Source organism: Xyrauchen texanus, chromosome 31 (genome assembly GCF_025860055.1).
Source record: "Xyrauchen texanus isolate HMW12.3.18 chromosome 31, RBS_HiC_50CHRs, whole genome shotgun sequence".
Lineage (NCBI taxonomy): Eukaryota > Metazoa > Chordata > Actinopteri > Cypriniformes > Catostomidae > Xyrauchen > Xyrauchen texanus.
The window spans coordinates 21,155,234-21,174,376 of NC_068306.1; the positions used below are offsets into that span (position 1 = coordinate 21,155,234).

Below are 19,143 nucleotides of genomic sequence, written 5' to 3' on the forward strand. Positions count from 1 at the left end.
CTCGGCAGTCCTAAATAGTAAATCACTTGGGCGGCCGCCGAAATATCTCTCCGCGACCAAGTCCAAATAGACCAGTTGAGAAACACTGCTTTAACTCACACAACACACACACACTCATGTGCAGACCATTTACCATGTCAGACCCCCTCTCCTCGCTTCTCTCTGACATTTTCTCCGCTGCATTTGTGTGTGTGTGTGTGTGTGTGTGTGTGTGTGTGTGTGTGTGTGTGTGTGTGTATGTGTGTGTGTGTGTGTGTTTGTGTGTGTGTGACGCAAGTTGACGAGTAAGGCAGAGGAAAAATTCTCCGTCCGGTTGCATTTTTTTCTCAATACCGTAGATAAGCAAATGTACATGGTATGATAACAGTCAATTTTCAAACCGTTATATACTGTGAAACCGGTATATCGCTGCAACTCTAGCCCTGGCTCTGGAATGAAAGCATAATATCATAGAATTGATGATTTTATGCTTTAATTGCACTGGGATAAAATATTGTTGTTTTAATGGGTTTCAATGGGGAGTTTTTTTTTTTTTTTTTTTGTCTTTAAGGTCCTGATTGTAACTATTTTGTGTAAACAGTGTATTATAGATGTATTATCAGTGGCGAATTCTCAGGGCCAGCAAAGCCTTCTGGCATGCCAAATAAATACATATTTTTCATCCTTTCATTCTCAATCACCTTTTTGCCTATGTATTTTAAATCGCTTTCCACTCTTAATTAATCTACAAACAAATGGAGAAAAAGTTTATCCAGTCAGAATTTATTCCTTGATGCTTACAAGCAAAGTGTGACAACTGTTTCACAAATCGCATGCCCCTAAGCAGCGTGTGAGTCCAGGGGCGAAAATTTCATCAAAATGTTGGGGGGACAATAAACATAATAATTCTCAAGAGCAATTTTTGAAGGGGACACCAAGGGGTTTTTTGTTGTTGCCCCATTTGTATTATTTTATTTCTTATACAATTATTTTAAGAATATATCATTATATTATTTTCAGTATACATATTTTAATGATATTTTAGGGGGGGGACAACCCTCAGATGGGGGGGTCCTGACCCCCCCGCGATTTCCGCCTATGTGTGAGTCTGAGCTCCACCCTGTCAGGCCTTCAGAATTTCTTCAGAATCCCTCAACAGTGCAAATGATTGGGCAACTAAAGTCAGATTCATCAGCCAATAAGACTGATTTATTTGTTCTTGTTGGGTGTGGTCTTTAGGATATGTCCCAGTCGAGGTCTTCTAGCTGGCCTTGAGTGATGCAATCATGCTTTAAATGATGTACGTAATTTGAAAAATAAGAGCACGAGATCACTGCTGGTATTGCAATTGAGAAAGAGACCTTATGGATTTAAAAACACGAGATGTTCTGCATGACCGCGTGATTGCTTAATTTATTAAACAGGAAAGGAGGACTGATTTTTAAGTCAAGAAAATTGGTAAGTGCTTTTTGCATTGTTATAGCAACATCAGCAGTTTTCTAAGTGTAAATTAGGCTGCTGGAGCATTCAGTGTCGGATCAAGTTTTGAAAAGTAGTGCTGTGTCAGGTTTGGTGAGTAACAAAATACATCTAATGGGATTATGTATTTAAAATACAAAATATAACTGCATTCCACTACAGTTACAATTTAAATCATTGGTATTTAGAATACAGTTACATTCAAAAATAATTTTGATTAATGAAGAGATTACTTTATTTTCACATTCACATTTTATTGTCATTTGTTTCATTTAATTTTTAGTCCTTTCAGATGGAAACATTTATACATATAAATGATGTCAAAGTGTATTTGAACAGCGGTGAAACACTTTCTTGTAATGTGTTACATTAATACGAACAGACAGAGAAGTTTGAAGTAACTTTGGAGCAGAAGAAATAGAAATAAACCTTGTGTAAATTGTCAGCTTTACGCTGAGCTAAAATGCATTTTACATGCACGTTACATGGCTTGATTATATATTTTACTAAGAAAATTCACATTGGGTCATAATTTCTTTTTTCTAGTAAGATCTTTGATATTATGGCAAAAATCATATTATCTTTACAACACTGCGTAAGATATTTTATGTTTTTTTTAACATGTGTATGTTGTCTTAGTGTACTGGCAGTTTTTATAGTCAAAACAAGTGAAAAAAATCTACCAGTGCTGAAGAAGTAATCCAAAGTATTTAGAATACGTTACTGACCTTGAGTAATCTAATGAAATACGTTACAAATTACATTTTACAGCATGTATTCTGTAATCTGTAGTGGAATACATTTCAAAAGTACTTGCTGTTAAATTGGATGCTATAAGGGATGTCGTAACACAACATGAGTATTTTAATCATAAACTGAAATCCCACATCTTCATGAAAGGAGAAAGGGAAACATAAATTTGGCTATGAACGCTCCAAGCGCTTTAGTTCTTGTTTCATGTCTGTCCGAACAGGCACCGAGAGCCAGCTTAAAGTTTCGGGCTCATCTGCAGCTCTGTGTCAGTGTAAATAACTAATCAAGCATCGATGTATTTATCAGTATAGCCTACGGCACTCACGTCGAACATTGTTTGCAAACAGTTCCTTCTTTGTAAAAGTTTTATGACCACTGCTGTTGTAATTGACTGCATAAAGACAAAGTTCCCAGACAGGAGACTTGAATAATGCAGCGAGGCTTCTCTACAGTGTCTACGGTGTCTACAGAGCGATACAGACACATTAGCTGAGGTTACAACTGCGCATGTCTATTTGGCGCTTTATTTTCTTCGCAAAACTATATGATCCAGATCCGTCATTAAACTTGAGGTCAACCACGATGCAAACGCTTACCAAACCGTGGGTGACGAACTGTATGGTTTGTTTGTTTTCTGTTTTTTTTTTTTTACAGAGAATGGTTACATCCCTAGTTTATTTCTGTGGTCTCTTTAGACCTCAAACATACTGTGACATTTTTCATGGTGGACAGTTTAAGCATGTTATCAAGTTGAAATTTTGTTCTCATAAAACTTGACTTTCTTTCTTCTGCTGAACACAAATTAAGATATTTATAAGAATATTTCAGCTCTGTAGGTCCTCACAATGCAAGTGAATAGTAACAAAATGTTGAAGCTTCAGAATGCACATAAAGGCAGCATAAAAGTGATCCATAAGACTCCAGTGGTTTAAACTACATCTTCAGAAGTGATATTACTGGTGTGGGTGAGAAACAGTTATTTATATTAAAGTCCTTTTTAGGTCTTTTTATTACTATAAGTTCTCCTCCCTGCCCAGTATGTGGTTATAAGGATGTGAATTGCCAAAAACAAAAGAAGAATGTGAAATTGGGGATTGATGGTAAAAACCACAACAAAAACTAAATATTGATTCTCACCCACACCTATCAGATATCTTTTGAAGATATTAAGGTTACAAGTCAAGTGGTTTTTATTGTCGTTTCAACCATATACAGTTAGTAGTACACAGCAAAACGAGACAACGTTCCTCCAGGACCATGGTGCTACATAAAATCAACAAAGGACCAACACAGGACCACATGAGACAACACAACGAAATAAAATACCAAAATAACTAGCTATTTATACCTATATAAAGTGCACGTGCAAACATGTGCAAAGTACGGGACAGTACAACAAATTACTGACAATGAATTCCCATTTATCCCAGTTTATCATCCTAAACTAAAACTAAGACTAAAACTAAATGTAAAAAAAAAAAAATAAAAAAAAATCGTAAACTGAAATAAGAAATAACATAATTGGAAAAACTGAAAATAAAAATTAATTAAAAAAAAAATTCCATGGCTCGGACATAACTGAAATAAAATAAAAATATTTTTTAATAAGATTTAGTTTTCATTTTTGTTACAGTGTTTTTTAACCTTTAAACCCGCCATTTCTGTAACATGAAGATGCCACTAGAGAGCGATAGTTGACGGCCTAATACCTCATTGCGTCAGCAACAGAGCGGGAATCACTGCCATCGTGAAGAGAGGCAAAGCAAGTACTAGATAATAGTCTTTTCACTCATTCTGTCATTTCATGTCAATCTGTGATTTGATTTCGATTTAATTTGGAACCGGTAAATAGTTTGGTTTGAAGTTCAGCGGGGCTCGACATTAACGCTTGTCAGTGTGGATTTTTGAAGGGTCAAGTTAAAGAGAAAGTAGCCTGAATGACATTAATGAAAAAGTAACCTGCTATATTTGTGCTATAGCCATGGTCTTATTACAAAGTTCTTATTCTGCTGTTGAAAATAATACAGGTCGCGTTATTTTATATTTTGCTAGCGATCTAATAATAGCGGCGTGGTTTGACTGAACAGGCGGCATTTTGTGCGCTCACATTCGTGCTCTGAGAACGCTCGAAATTGTACATTGCAAAATTCCGCCTAATACCCGTTTTGATGAGATATTCATGTAAACTCAAAGTATTAAAAAGATTTGTATCAAAGTATCAGTGTTAATGTAACATAATAGACCCGTTGCTGTTGTTAATATTAATTAAATAACCATAACAAGAAAAAGAGAAAACCACTCACTGTTCTTGTCTGGATATCTTATTAGCTTTAAAAAGTATATTTTATACAGTGAAGACCAGTTGTAATGAGGCTCTGTGTAGCATTTCATTCTGAATGTTTAATTGAATATTTGATACTACGGTTAAAAAAAAGCATATAAGCTGTTAGCTAAAACTGTTTTTTTTTTTTAATCATTTTAATTATATCTATTTATTGATGTAGCCTAATGTTATTTTATTTCTGACTGTTTAGTAATCTTGAGTAATTACTTGAGTACAATTCTTACATAACAAATTAGTGTGATTATTTGTTGTGATAAGCTGGTATCAACTTCAGAAATATTTGAATTATTGTATTGTAACATTAAATAATTACCATATGACATAAATCTTCTCCCCTTCCCAGCACAGTTTACATTTCTGTCCCAGAGAATCTAGTTGATTGCAGAGCTGTACCATTAGCAGGGCCGTTTCTAAGCTTATGGGGGTCCTAAGTAAGGGTTGACCGATATGTCGCTGAGACGAAATCGGCCAATATTACGATTTTTTAATTATCGCACCGGCCACTAAATTTTCCCGTTTTTAGGATGCTGCCGCAGAGAATCGCCTGCTTGCATGTGAAGCATTGAAACATATAAATGGTTCATTTTGTTGTTACATGCCATCGTTTTACTGCAATAACAGTGCAACACAGTCTCGCAAAACAGTCCGCATATCAGAGCCGCGGCAGACGCGTTTGAGCTCATAATGCTGAAGTGCTCGCCTGTTTCATTCTCCCTCTCCTCAACAGTTCCGTATAACTTTGAACTGTCTTGTCTAATGATAAAAAGGTCAAATACCTATAACATTTATATCATATGGTGTCTGCAAATATGCGCATATCTAGTATAAACAGATGTAATACACAAACCTCACACAACTTCAGCAGATCCAGCATCCTGTGGAATGCTTAAAAATCTTACTCTGAAGCATGTGTTACTCTGAAGCGTTTTTTTCCCGTTGTGCTCTCATCTAATATCTTCCTCAGAAGCAGAGCCTGATTATCCATAAGGGCACTTGGGCCAGTGCCCAGGGGCACCAACCATTCACAACCACTAGGGGGCACCACATGACACAAGCTTTAAAAATATTTTTCGTAAATTGTTATATTATTAACTTGAAATTCTTGAAAGACCATACATAACTTGTTTATGAACACTAATTTAACAATAATAATAATAATAAATTATAAATAAATGAAGATTACATGACCACTATCACTCCCCTCCCAATCTGTCACAGTTGAGTTGGTCCACAACAATTACGCGCAAATGTGTCATTTTTTAACAGCTACAGAAAATGAATCAAAATCCAAAATGGACAGACGGCAATTGAGTGGTTTCAAAAAGAAGATTAAAGAAAGAGAAGGATGCTAGACGTTTAGCTACAATAAAAAATGTTCCAGGGATCGACAAATTTTTTGTTAAATCACTAGTTTTTGGGAGAACACGGAATTGCAGACACCAGCAGCACTAAGTCTGACACCGCTGGCGCTGCTAGCGGGGAGATGCAGCAGCTGCTAATGTTAGTCAGGGCGTCGGCGATGACCGCCAGGCTGAATGAGGACATTCTCCTTGTCCTTGGGGAGACAGGAGCGAGGAAGACTCGGGTGAGGAAGAGGACATTAATGAAGATAAATATTAGGGGTGGGACGGTACATGTAAGTTATTCGTATTGAACCGAAACGGTACGGGCGTCACGTCTCGGTGCACGAATTTACACGGAGAATACACGGTATAAAAATAAATAAAACTAAATAGCGATACATATCGCTCTATTTCGCATAATGAACAGTCTGATCAAGATTGCAATGCTGGAGTGTGTGTGTGTGTGTGTGTGTGTGTTTGTGTGTGCGTGCGCGATCGAACTGTGTGTGTGTGAGAGAGACACTGATCTATTATAGAATGTCATTATATACACTCACCTAAAGGATTATTAGGAACACCTGTTCAATTTCTCATTAATGCAATTATCTAATCAACCAATCACATGGCAGTTGCTTCAATGCATTTAGGGGTGTGGTCCTGGTCAAGACAATCTCCTGAACTCCAAACTGAATGTCAGAATGGGAAAGAAAGGTGATTTAAGCAATTTTGAGCGTGGCATGGTTGTTGGTGCCAGACGGGCCGGTCTGAGTATTTCACAATCTGCTCAGTTACTGGGATTTTCACGCACAACCATTTCTATGGTTTACAAAGAATGGTGTGAAAAGGAAAAACATCCAGTATCGCGGCAGTCCTGTGGGCTGAAAATGCCTTGTTGATGCTAGAGGTCAGAGGAGAATGGGCTGACTGATTCAAGCTGATAGAAGAGCAACTTTGCCTGAAATAACCACTCGTTACAACCGAGGTATGCAGCAAAGCATTTGTGAAGCCACAACACGCACAACCTTGAGGCGGATGGGCTACAACAGCAGAAGACCCCACCGGTACCACTCATCTCCACTACAAATAGGAAAAAGAGGCTACAATTTGCAAGAGCTCACCAAAATTGGACAGTTGAAGACTGGAAAAATGTTGCCTGGTCTGATGCGTCTCGATTTCTGTTGAGACATTCAGATGGTAGAGTCAGAATTTGGCATAAACAGAATGAGAACATGGATCCATCATGCCTTGTTACCACTGTGCAGGCTGGTGGTGGTGGTGTAATGGTGTGGGGGATGTTTTCTTGGCACACTTTAGGCCCCTTAGTGCCAATTGGGCATGGTTTAAATGCCACGGCCTACCTGAGCATGGTTTCTGACCATGTCCATCCCTTTATGGCCACCATGTACCCATCCTCTGATGGCTACTTCCAGCAGGATAATGCACCATGTCACAAAGCTCGAATCATTTCAAATTGGTTTCTTGAACATGACAAGGAGTTCACTGTACTAAAATGGCCCCCACAGTTACCAGATCTCAACCCAATAGAGCATCTTTGGGATGTGGTGGAACGGGAGTTTCGTGCCCTGGATGTGCATCCCACAAATCTCCATCAACTGCAAGATGCTATCCTATCAATATGGACCAACATTTCTAAAGAATGCTTTCAGCACTTTGTTGAATCAATACCACGTAGAATTAAGGCAGTTCTGAAGGCGAAAGGGGGTCAAACACAGTATTAGTATGGTGTTCCTAATAATCCTTTAGGTGAGTGTAGATCAGTGGAGACTAGAGAGAGAGCGAGAGAGAGAGAGGCGCGGTCGCGATCGAACTGTGTGTGTGAGAGAGAGAGAGCCGTGGTCGCGATCGAACTGTGTGTGTGAGAGAGAGAGAGAGCCGCGCCCGTGGTCGTGATCGAACTGTGTGTGTGAGAGAGAGAGAGCCGTGGTCGCGATCGAACTGTGTGTGTGACAGTGTGAGAGAGAGAGAGCCGTGGTCGCGATCGAATTGTGTGTGTGAGAGAGAGAGAGCTGTGGTCGCGATCGAACTGTGTGTGTGTGTGTGTGTGTGTGTGTGTGTGTGTGTGTGTGTGTGTGTGTGTCAGTGGCGGCTGCTGGTCTTTCAAAGAGGGGAAGCTCATTTTCTAATATATTAAACTTGGTAAAACTGAAACAAGGAATGTGGTGTATAATTGTGTGAAATGTATTATGCAAATTGACTAGCAATTTCGCCAAACAAATATAAAGAAATAGGTTGCAGCAGTTTGTCTTTCGACTACACTTGAGAAATCCGCGATGGGACTGAGCGCGAAATAGCTTCAGTGACTTCTTATAGTACAGATTCGCTGTCAATCAAAAGGGATGCAGTCTTTCGACAGATCCTCCAATCATCACGCGGAAGCCCGGAGTCCGGGCCAGCCCACTCCTCATTCACCCCCAGAGACGCTGAGCGTCCGTGGGCGGGACATAATCGCAGCATTTATCCAATGGCCGTCTATTTTCGGAGCACTGAAAAAACTGTTCAGAGCAGCCACATTGAAGTCAATGGACGCTCGGCTTCAACAGGGAAATGCACTGACGCTTACTGGGAATGTATGAGAAGTAAATCGAGTCAGCCAACCTGCTATATGTAATGTAGCTGATTCTGAACGAACTCGTCTTCGAGATGAACGTGTTCTAATGCATTTTTAGTCAATAAATTGTTTACACAATAGTACATATTTGACCATTATTTTTTTGACATTATAGGGGAAGCTGAGCTTCCCTTGCAGTCTTAAAGAAATCCCCACTGGTGTGTGTGTGTGTGAGAGAGAGAGAGCTGTGGTCGCGATCGAACTGTGTGTGTGTGTGTGTGTGAGAGAGAGAGAGCCGTGGGCACGATCAAACATAAAAACATACTCCGTCATTTTGTTCATACAGGACATCATTCAAACTGCAAAGTGTTTACTTATATTCGTGTACACTCGCAATAAAACACAACAAAGTGCTTTTGTCACACTCTAAACTCTTGTCAAACTGTAACCTACAACTGTCACCCAACAAAACACACACAAACACACACACAAATCTGTTTATTTTTAAGCTACACATTCTACATTGATTAAAAATCAAATGTGTTTTAATGGTAGTATTATTTTATACGGAAATCAATTATTTATAATTCAGATGAGAATAAAGTTAGGGTTAATTAAAATTAAGGAAAACAAATATATTGATCTGAAATACAGCAAATTAATTTTAAATTCATTCAGGTACAATTACCAAACATATCGCAAGGTCTTTTTGAATTTTTATTAATTTAATTAATAAACTAATTATATAAAACTATTGTTAGTGCACTACAAATAAACTGGTTCTATGCCTTTATTAATAAAAACATATTTAAAAAAATACAAGGCTTAAGACATTTATAAAAATGCCTTCTGCAAATGTAAAGGACAGAGTCATTAAGAATAATAATAATAATAATAATAATAATTTAAAAAAATTAATAAAATAAAAAATAACTAAAAGCTTCTTATCTCATACTATTTGACACAGCTTCTCAATCAGCCACTGGTACGTCATTTCCACCATGTTCAAGAAAGACTAAGAAAGGATTCCAGATTTCCTCAAACCTCCTATATTTACCTTTCACAATATAAGTTACCTTTTCGGGTTTTTTTTTTTGTTTTTTTGTTCAGAAAGTTCTCACCGTATTCTACAAGCTCTCACATTTTGCACCATATTTACGTTTATAGACATTGGAGATATGGTCGAAAGCACTTCCAGCCAGGTACATGAGAGTGCACTCCAAGGAGATGGCGACGAGGAAGACCTGGGGGAAGATGAGGACGTTAGTGATGTCGTCAATGAAGACACCTCCAGGCCAGATGTGCCGCTGAAGCCTGTGGATCATTTTACCCTCTCAACTGATCCTGCACTATCTGGAGATCTAACCGAGCTAATGATAGAACTGGCTATTTCTAAAGGTTCCGCCGCCTATCACAATCGGGCAGCTAAATACCCAGCCTCTGCACGGGACACTAGTATGAAAAAGCGATTTCTTACAAATGATCTTTTGCAATGCCACCTCCCAAACAAACAGGTGGTGTCTAGAGATCGGTTAATTTACTCGCCTTCAACAGGCATGGTTTATTGCTTTGCATGCAAATTGCTGTCCTTGCAGCAAAATGCTTTTACATCTGGACATTCTGACTGGAAACATCCTGAGCGAGTTTCGGCTCATGAAAAGAGTGCAAGCCATCGTGAAAGTATGTTAGCCCTTTTAAGGAGATCAAGGAATGTGGGCACAGTGGATGCCTTACTCAGGCAACAGAGAGATGATGAGGCAAAGTATTGGAGAGAGGTTTTGCAGCGTGTTGTGGCTGTAATCAAATTCTTGAGTGTGAGAGGTTTAGCGTTCAGGGGGGAGGACGAACTTCTGGGCTCATCGAGGAATGGCAATTATCTCGGACTGTTGGAACTCATTGCAGAGTTTGATCCATTCTTGAAAGAGCACCTGGAGAAATGCGGTCAAAAGGGAAGAGGCACCACATCTTACCTGTTATCTACTGTGTGTGATGAGCTCATTTGTTTAATGGGTGAGAAAGTAAAGAGGAGGATCGCATCCGAACTACAGCATGCCAAATGTTTTTCAATCATCACGGATTCAACGCCCGACATGTCACATACTGACCAGCTGACATTTATCTTTAGATGTGTCAGTGATGAAGGCGAAGTAGTTGAGCGATTTGTTGGTTTTGAGCCTATTTATAGCCACACGGGAGAAAGCCTCGCTGATTGTGTCGTGAAAATGATAAATGATCTTGAGTTAGACCTGTCAAATTGCAGAGGCCAAAGTTATGACAACGCCAGTAACATGTCCGGTAAATACAATGGCCTTCAGGCTCATCTTAAAAAAAGAAATCCCCTGATTCATTATGTGCCCTGTGCTGCACATTCACTCAATCTCGTGGGGGTGAACAGCATAGAGGACAGTTGTCCACATGCAAGAAATTTCTTCGACTTGCTCCAGTCTCTCTATGTGTTTTGTGCTAAGTCCACACACCGCTGGGATAAAATGTTCCACAACACAGATGTGATCAGGACTCTAAAACCCTTATCCAATACCAGGTGGACATGCAGAGCGGACTCGACCAAGGCATTGAAGGAAAACTACAAGGCCATCAGAGAGGCTTTGGGCAGATTTTTCATCGATCGGGAGGAGAAGGGGGACTCCAGACATGAGGCTAGATCACTCTGCGCTCAACTTGATAAATTGGAGACCGCGATTATGACAAATGTTTGGGATAGCATACTAACCAGGTTCAAGGCCACTACTGAGACTTTGCAAAAGCATGACATAACTTTAGACAATGCAGAACGTCTTTTGGAGTCACTGAGTTCTTATGTGGCATTGCAGAGGGATCAGTTTGAGAAGTACGAAAATGCCGCTCGAGATATTGAGGGAGTTACTCACCTATATGAGGAGGAGACCAAAAGAGTCAAAAAACGAAAATATTTTCCAGATGAATCAGGAGAAAGTGATGCTCTACTAGGCCTGCATGGCAGCCGACGATTCAAAGTGGAAACCTACAATGTCATCTTGGACAAGTTGCTGTCTTGTCTTGCCAAACGCATCGGCTTATACACAGAATTGAACAAACTATTTAGTGTTTTGTTTAACACTGACAAAGACTGTGATAGTGTGCATAAATGCGCTGCTGCACTCTCCTCCAAATATTCGGATGATCTGGACAAAGACTTTGGAGAAGAGCTCATCCAATTTAAGACTTTCGTCCAGGAAGAAAAAAACACGATCTCCTAAAATAATGCTACAGCTTCTACACAGACATGGCCTCCAAACCACGTTTCCAAGCGTCTTTGTTGCGCTCAGGATATTCCTAACCCTGCCTGTAACAAATGCTGAAGGTGAAAGGTCGTTCTCCCGATTGAAACGAGTGAAGAATGAGCTCAGGACGACAATGACACAGAAGCGATTGACTGCACTCTCCCTGCTTACCATTGAATCGGACTTGGTCAAAGAAATGGACTTTGGGGATGTAGTTGACACCTTTGCTTCCGCAAAATCAAGGAAGAAGCAGTTCTGCTAAAGATACCTGATAGATTTATTATTATTTGTGGGCAAACGTGAATTGACGCTGTCAATGAATTGATGTACATTTTGAATTGAGACATTTGAATATAGTGCTCACTGCTCATATGCCTACATGTATGTAGTTTGACAAGTTAGGAAATTACATTTGAGAAATCACCTTGATTGTGGCTTTTGAGGTATAGTGCCCAGGGGCACCACACTGTCTTGATACGGCCCTGCTCAGAAGTGAGTATTCCATCAGCCAGAATCAAAACTTCAGAATCAGGATCAAAAGTTCCTCTGATTCACAAATCATGATGGTCACTCCCTGACAAGCCAAGCAGGCGATCCAGGCTGTTTAAACTGTCAGTAGATTGCTGCTGGTGCTGGATCAGCACCAGCGCGTGATTGCAACTTCAAAGTAAAAGTACAATTGATTTGAATCTGTATTTTTGGAGAAAATGCAATTGTTAATGTACACATGCCATCCATGGTTGCTGGACTACTGTGTGTACTATTATTACTTTCTTCCTAATATATTAACAATTTCTTCATGGGCAAATAAATTACTAAAATTTGATGACTAAACAGAAATTAGAAGAAACTGCTATCTACCATTTCAAACACAATTAGATTTTATATTTTATTTTATTTAACTATTCCTTTAAGTCTTGGCATGGTTTGTTACCCAGCAGACAGTGTTCCAGGTTAAATACAAGTTAAGCTCAATAAACAGCATTTGTAGCATACTGTAATATTGATAACCACAAAATTAATTTTGACTTCTCCCTCAGTTTCTTAAAAAATGGTGGCTACAAGAGACATGACAGATTATTGATAGTTTTTCCCTATTAGTGAAGATTGCCTTAAATTATCTTTTGCCCTGGCAGAGATATCTGAGTGACATGTGATTTAGAGATGGTAGGAGCGAGAATGTCTTAATTGAATGAAACAATTGACTTACTGGCAGGAAGAGAAGCTGACCTGAGGTCTCACACCTGTGGCTCTTCTTGAAGTGTGGCAATGAACCCAAGACTCATTTGGCCCTGGACTGACATGTACCTTCTCAAATTATAAAAGCACCATACATTTTCCTCGAAAGACATCAGCATTTGAGCTGAAGAACTTGAAATTAGATTTAAGCATTGTTGTAAAAGCTTACTGAGTGCACAGTAGGTAAGAGGATATTCATGTTTTAGGATTTTGATAAACAAATAAATATTTTTATCTGTAATGAATAAGAAATATTTTATATTCTGCTCTACCTCTAAGTCACTAATTAAATCAGCAAATTTGTGAAACTGACCATGTTAACTCCTTTGTGCAAAAGGTCAGATTTCCTTGCTTCCAATGAAGCACACATGATGCTTTTTGGATGCAAATCATGCTGGAATAACATGGGTCATCACGTTTTGCACTAACTTCTGCAGTTCATGGCAGCTTGAGTGCATGCTGTCATTAAAGTAAACTGGAACATAACAAATGTGAAGAATTTCTGGAGTTCATGTTAATTCATTAATTCAACTGTTCATTTAAATTGTTGATAATATAATTTGTAATAAATAAATATTATATATATATATATATATATATATATATATATATATATATATATATATATATATATATTAAATTAGAGAAATGCAAAACTGAACCAGTTTTACAAGTGATTTCAGACTTTTGAACCCCACTGCATCGCACTCACTTGTTTGTGTCCATGCATTTACCATGTTTCTGGTTATTTCATAAACATAGAAACTGCTGTACTTTGCATTTTGCACTTATTTTTATGGTTGAGAAAAACTGCTGAATTTAACTACTAGAATGTGATGAGGTCCAGATCCTTGTTTGATCTCATAGACAAACAATGTGGACAAACATTTTGAAATCCATCTGTGGTTAACCCAGAAAAAAATGTGTTGAGAAATCTATTGGTGAAGAATAAAAAAGCAAGCAATACACGTGTGAGGAAAGTCCACCAATGACCACCTATTATTTCCTCTTTTGTAGGGTCCTTTAATGCCAGTTTACGTCCTCCTGAGACATTCTTCAAGGTGATATTCTGGTTGGGCTACTTTAACAGCTGCCTGAACCCCATCATTTACCCCTGCTACAGTCGTGAGTTCAAGCAGGCCTTCATTCGCATCCTTTGGTGCCAGTGTCAGCAGAGGAAACAACAGGAGTGGAGGGCTTACAACTACCGCTCACAAAACGTCTCTGCAAACCAGGCCTATGCAGACACCAGCTCGATTTGCATGAATGGCAGTCAGCAGACCCTGGCCTCAGTGCAGCCCAGCCCAAGGCTCTGCAGCAGAAGTGTAGACTCTCGTCCAGCATCACACCTTCTTCCAGGCTGGGGCCCCTGCACCTCCTCTTCCTCCTTATCTGGGCACCCCTTCAATAGTATGATTAAGCCTGGCTCTGAGGCAATGAGCAAGAGTCCCTGCAAACCCAGCAGAATTACATTGCTGTTCCATAGTGGGCCCCATGAAAAAGGACCTCAGCATGGTAATGGACAGAATGAGAAAGGAGAGGCAGAGCATAGGACCAAATCCTGGCTCACACCTGAGAGTACAATGTAGTCAATAGTGACTTTGATGCCAGTTATTTCTTTATTTTTAATTCTTTCTGGATGGATCTGATTGATTATTGTATATTGCATATTGATATAAACTACATAGGGCATCTTCTTGTGCATTGTGAGTTGCTGTAGCTATATTAAACAGATGGGGTGTAAATCTTCCCCTTTTCAAACCCTGTATGTGTATTATGTATACATACTGTTGTATTTTTGTACATTATGAAGAGTGTGTAGTTAATAATTGTTTTGGTGCACTGGAGATTACTGTAGTAACTTTTGCATGAATAAAGTGATGAGCTCTGCCCCTAGATGTGCTCTGAACAAGCTGAGCATCAATTATACAATTTGGTCACTGGTCTGGTAACTTCCTTTCAATTATTTCCATTTTTGGTCTTCATGCTCTCTTAGCCAATTCTTAATGTTGTGCCAGTTTTTTTAATAATGCTTTTTTGGGCTGACCATGATGCTTCAGTTAGATTCACAGTTAGAGATATATCCATGATCCTTGTGATCTGAGGTTCTGTTGGTGAGGGCACTCCCCTGTCTGATTTTCATTTTCTGTGTCACAACACAACTTTTTAAACAAATTAACAGATGGCATGAGAAGCTAATATATAATAAAAGATCCAAGACACAAAGCAACTTGTATTAAACACATTGTGCATGCTCTGAACCAGCACAAATGGTTAGCCCATGCCGTGTGTGTGTGTGTGTGTGTGTGTGTGTGTGTGTGTGTGTGTATTATACAAAAATACTTCTGTATCCTATGGGAGGATATACAGGACTATTTTCAAATTTTATTTGCAATTGCATTTTCTATTTGTGGATGCATAAATTGTGACTTAATCCAAATGCAATTGCATATTACATTTGCATTTTCATTTACACAAACGTACAAAGTCTGCTAAATTTAAATTAGAAAGCAAAGTCCGTTTGCAACTGCATTTCCTATGTCTTAGAATTTATGACCCTGTAATATTGACAAAGCAATATTAATTACCCCATTTCCTATTTCACTTCCTCGACGTCCCATATGGAGTCTACCAAAATTCAAATGGAATCGCAATTCCCTTTGCACTTTCATTTCCGATGCCCTACAAAGACACCTGAAAATAAGTATTGGGGGTGGGAGTTTATCCACCTTATTTTGCAATGCGGACATAAGCAGCGGCTGCATTTCAGATCTCTGTTTATCAGCTGAAAGCAGAATCGTGGATCCAAGTGAAACAGGGTGTGCAACATTCACCCTGTCATACTTAGTGAATGTACATGGAGAGCTCCATGATGCTGCTGTACAAATGTCCAAAAGTGCCAACCCCATGATGTTGCCAATCTTCTGGTGGTATGAGCCACTATATTTCCTGGAACTGTCAGGCTCTGGCTAGAGTATGCATGTGCAATAGTGTCCACTATCTAATGTGATAGATGCTGTTTCAAAACTGGCTGTCCAGTATCCTTATTAAAACACACAAATAGATTGGCGTGAATGTCTTAGTGGCTGATAATGACTGATAGCTGCAACATAAACTCTTATTGTGTTGACCTTTCTTCCTGAGTCTAAAAGTGACTGAAGGAATCAAAGGGAAATACCACATTTAGTTGGATCCAGTTTTCTGTCCTGACACCACTTTGAAAATACACACCACCTGTTTGAATAATTGTCCCAAGTGGAGCACTTTTTATGGTCCTCAAAACGCCTCGTCTAACTCCTTAGAGGGGCTGAGTAGAGGTCAAACCTAAAACTGTAGTGTGGCTCGTTTCAGGTGCTAAATCTGGCCCTTTGCCTAAGAGAGAAGGTCTAGTCTCATTGGCAATGGCCATGGGTGGCCTATATCATGCATTGGAGTGTTGGGAACCAATGTCTCTTTGGCCATTTGAGGGCTATCAGTAAGAACCTGTAATGGCCTGTTTCCACTCTTTTGAGCACATTGGGAATCGGAGGCAGAGGAGAAAAAGCATATAACAGTCCTCCTGGCCACTTGTGAGATAGCGCATCTATTCCCAAAGACCCACCTTGGATGCTCAGTGAAAACCACATCACGCAGTGTGTTGTCTCTGCTGAAGCAAATAGGTCTGTGTTAGTTCTGTCAAACAGAGTCCATGTTAGGCGCACCACCTATGGATCAGCGGCCTGGATTACAACCCTGGTATGAAAACTGCTCTGAGTGAGGCGAACCTTGGAAAGGCCCAAAGCAAATGCTTTCTGGTTTCCTGTGGCATCACTGTGATCTCGTCCCACCCTGGCGAATGATGTGATATTCGGCAGATATATTGTCCGTCCTTACTAGGACATGCTTGCCCTGTAGAAACGGAGTTAGGTGCCTTAAGGAGAGATGAACTGCCCTCAGCTCTAGCACATTGATATGTTCTGTGGTCCAGGGAAATACCCATGAACCTCTTACTGTTCTGCCTTTCCAAACGGCTCCCCATCCAGTAATTGATGTATCTGTAGTCACTACCATTATTCTTGCTGGGATATTTACCAGAGAAATCCCTTGAGACAAAAACGTTTTGTTCGTCCATGGACGTAAAGCCTGGATACATTTTGGTGTGACTCTTAACTTCACTCGTCTGTGCAACTTGGGGTGAAGTCGGAATTTGTTCATCCACCATTGCAGTGGCCGTGCTCTGAGAAGCCCCAAGGGTACTACCTGTATTGCTGCAGATATCATGCCCATTAATCTCTGGAACTGAGCCAATTCTATTCACTTGCCTAAGCAGTGAACTTGTGCAAGGGTAGTCAATTTTGCCACTCTCTGTGGAGTCATTGTCAAGGAGTTCAAATCTAACCCGACGAATACTGCCTGCAGTCGTGGCTTTGTATCACTCTTCTCCCAATTTATACTAAACCCCAGATCTTGTACATGGATGATAACAGTTTCGGTTTTTCTCATGACCTGATGATGATTTTGTGCAAAGATCAACCAGCCGTCCAAGTATGGGAGGATCTTCAGGCCAGCAACCTGAAGAGGCCGGAGGGCAGCCGACACTACCATGGTGAAGACTCAGGGAGAGAGGGAAAGGCTAAAGGGGAGAACCTTGAATTGGTATGTTTGACCCTGGAATGCAAAGGTCTTAAATGGGTCGGAGGCAGACACTTTTCTTTTGCTCATGGAAATTATTTGAATAAAACCCAATGAGTTGTTCATTGGAGCTTACTTTGGAAATCACCTTTTTTTTTGCAGGAGAGTTGGTTGTGATGTTTTTTGCTAAAACTTGTGCCTGAGCTGAGTCCTTGACTGTAGACATGCAGACTGAGGAGGACATCAGCGAAACAGAATTCTGTACACATTTTTATAGTAGCGAGTACCCACAAACATCTGCAACCAGCATTAAATTGAGGTGCAGCCTTCAGATTATTCTACGCTTTCCTTAGCATCTGTGAATAATCTTCGGCAATGGGAACAGAAAAGGAAGTTTGGGGATGGGAAACCCCAGCTCACACCCCTTGCAATACTGCTGCAGCTGAATTTTCATCCTGTATCTCCAAACCCAAAATTCTTGCAATGTTGATAATTTGGGTGAGAATATCATGCTGCGTCTCTCCCTGCTCTTATCTCCCTGCTCTTCTTCACTCATATTCTGAACATTACTGCCATAAAGTGAGTTGTGAGCATGAATGGGAATAGTGTCAAGAGTTTCATCCCTCTCTCCTCGATGTGATAGCAAGTCATCATTGGAAGGGAGAATATATGGTACAGTGCACTGCTTTGCACTTACCACTAAATCCTGAAGGTTGAAACGGTCCATCTTCCTAGCTAAGTCCTATAATGCCTACAAGATTTGTATATGGGTCTCAATTTGGGTGTCTGGAACCCTTGACCTTTTACCATGGGGAACATCAGGATAATTCAGTAGAAGGACATCCTCTTCTATGTTTAAGGGAATGAGAGTTTGATACTGACTCAAATGACTGGGCTGTCCTGTTGGTATCTGTTTGCCCAAAATATCTGACTCTTTGCACCCTCTCCGCCACACATGGCTTCTTGAGGATCAAGTTGATGGGCCATACCCAAACATGAAGGACATTCACGGTGGCCATCACGAGAGTGCATGGAGGAACGGTAATAACGGCACAATTGTTGACTCATGGTTAACTCACAGTGGTTGACTCATGGTTCACTCACCAGCCAATATATATATATATATATATATATATATATATATATATATATATATATATATATATATATGTGTGTGTGTGTGTGTGTGTTTGTGTGTGTTCAAACCACTGTTATAATAGCATATAGTAAAAAATTGCACAATCCAGCTGCTAAGCTGTAGCTGCCTATAAACACTCTGCCCCATGCGAACAGGAGTGTATAGAATTAAAAAATATATTAGTATACTAAACATCTAGGTTACTATTGTAACCTCCATTCTCTGATGGAGGGAATGAGACGTTATGTCGAATGAAACGACACTAGTGGTCTTTCTTGAAGGCCTCGGTTACCTCTGAACTTGAGAAAAGTCCAATGAGAAATTGGCAGACAGAATTAGCATGTCCTTCCCGGACCTACGGGTATAAAAGGAGGGAATCGTGCATCTGTCCATTCAGGTTTTGCACTGAGGAGCCGAGAATAAGGTTC

At 39.8% G+C, this 19,143-nt stretch overlaps 1 protein-coding gene across 1 annotated transcript in view; it reads left to right on the forward strand.

Annotated features, from left to right (window-relative positions):
- The window catches only part of LOC127624716 (alpha-1A adrenergic receptor-like), a 37,472-nt gene extending 22,830 nt beyond the window's left edge, over window positions 1-14,642 (forward strand). Inside the window, exon 2 of the mRNA XM_052099569.1 lies at window positions 13,984-14,642. Within this exon, the coding sequence (XP_051955529.1) occupies window positions 13,984-14,555 (572 nt within the window). The 3' untranslated portion in view covers window positions 14,556-14,642. The remainder of the gene's footprint in view (window positions 1-13,983) is intronic.
- Window positions 14,643-19,143: the final 4,501 nt, after the last annotated feature.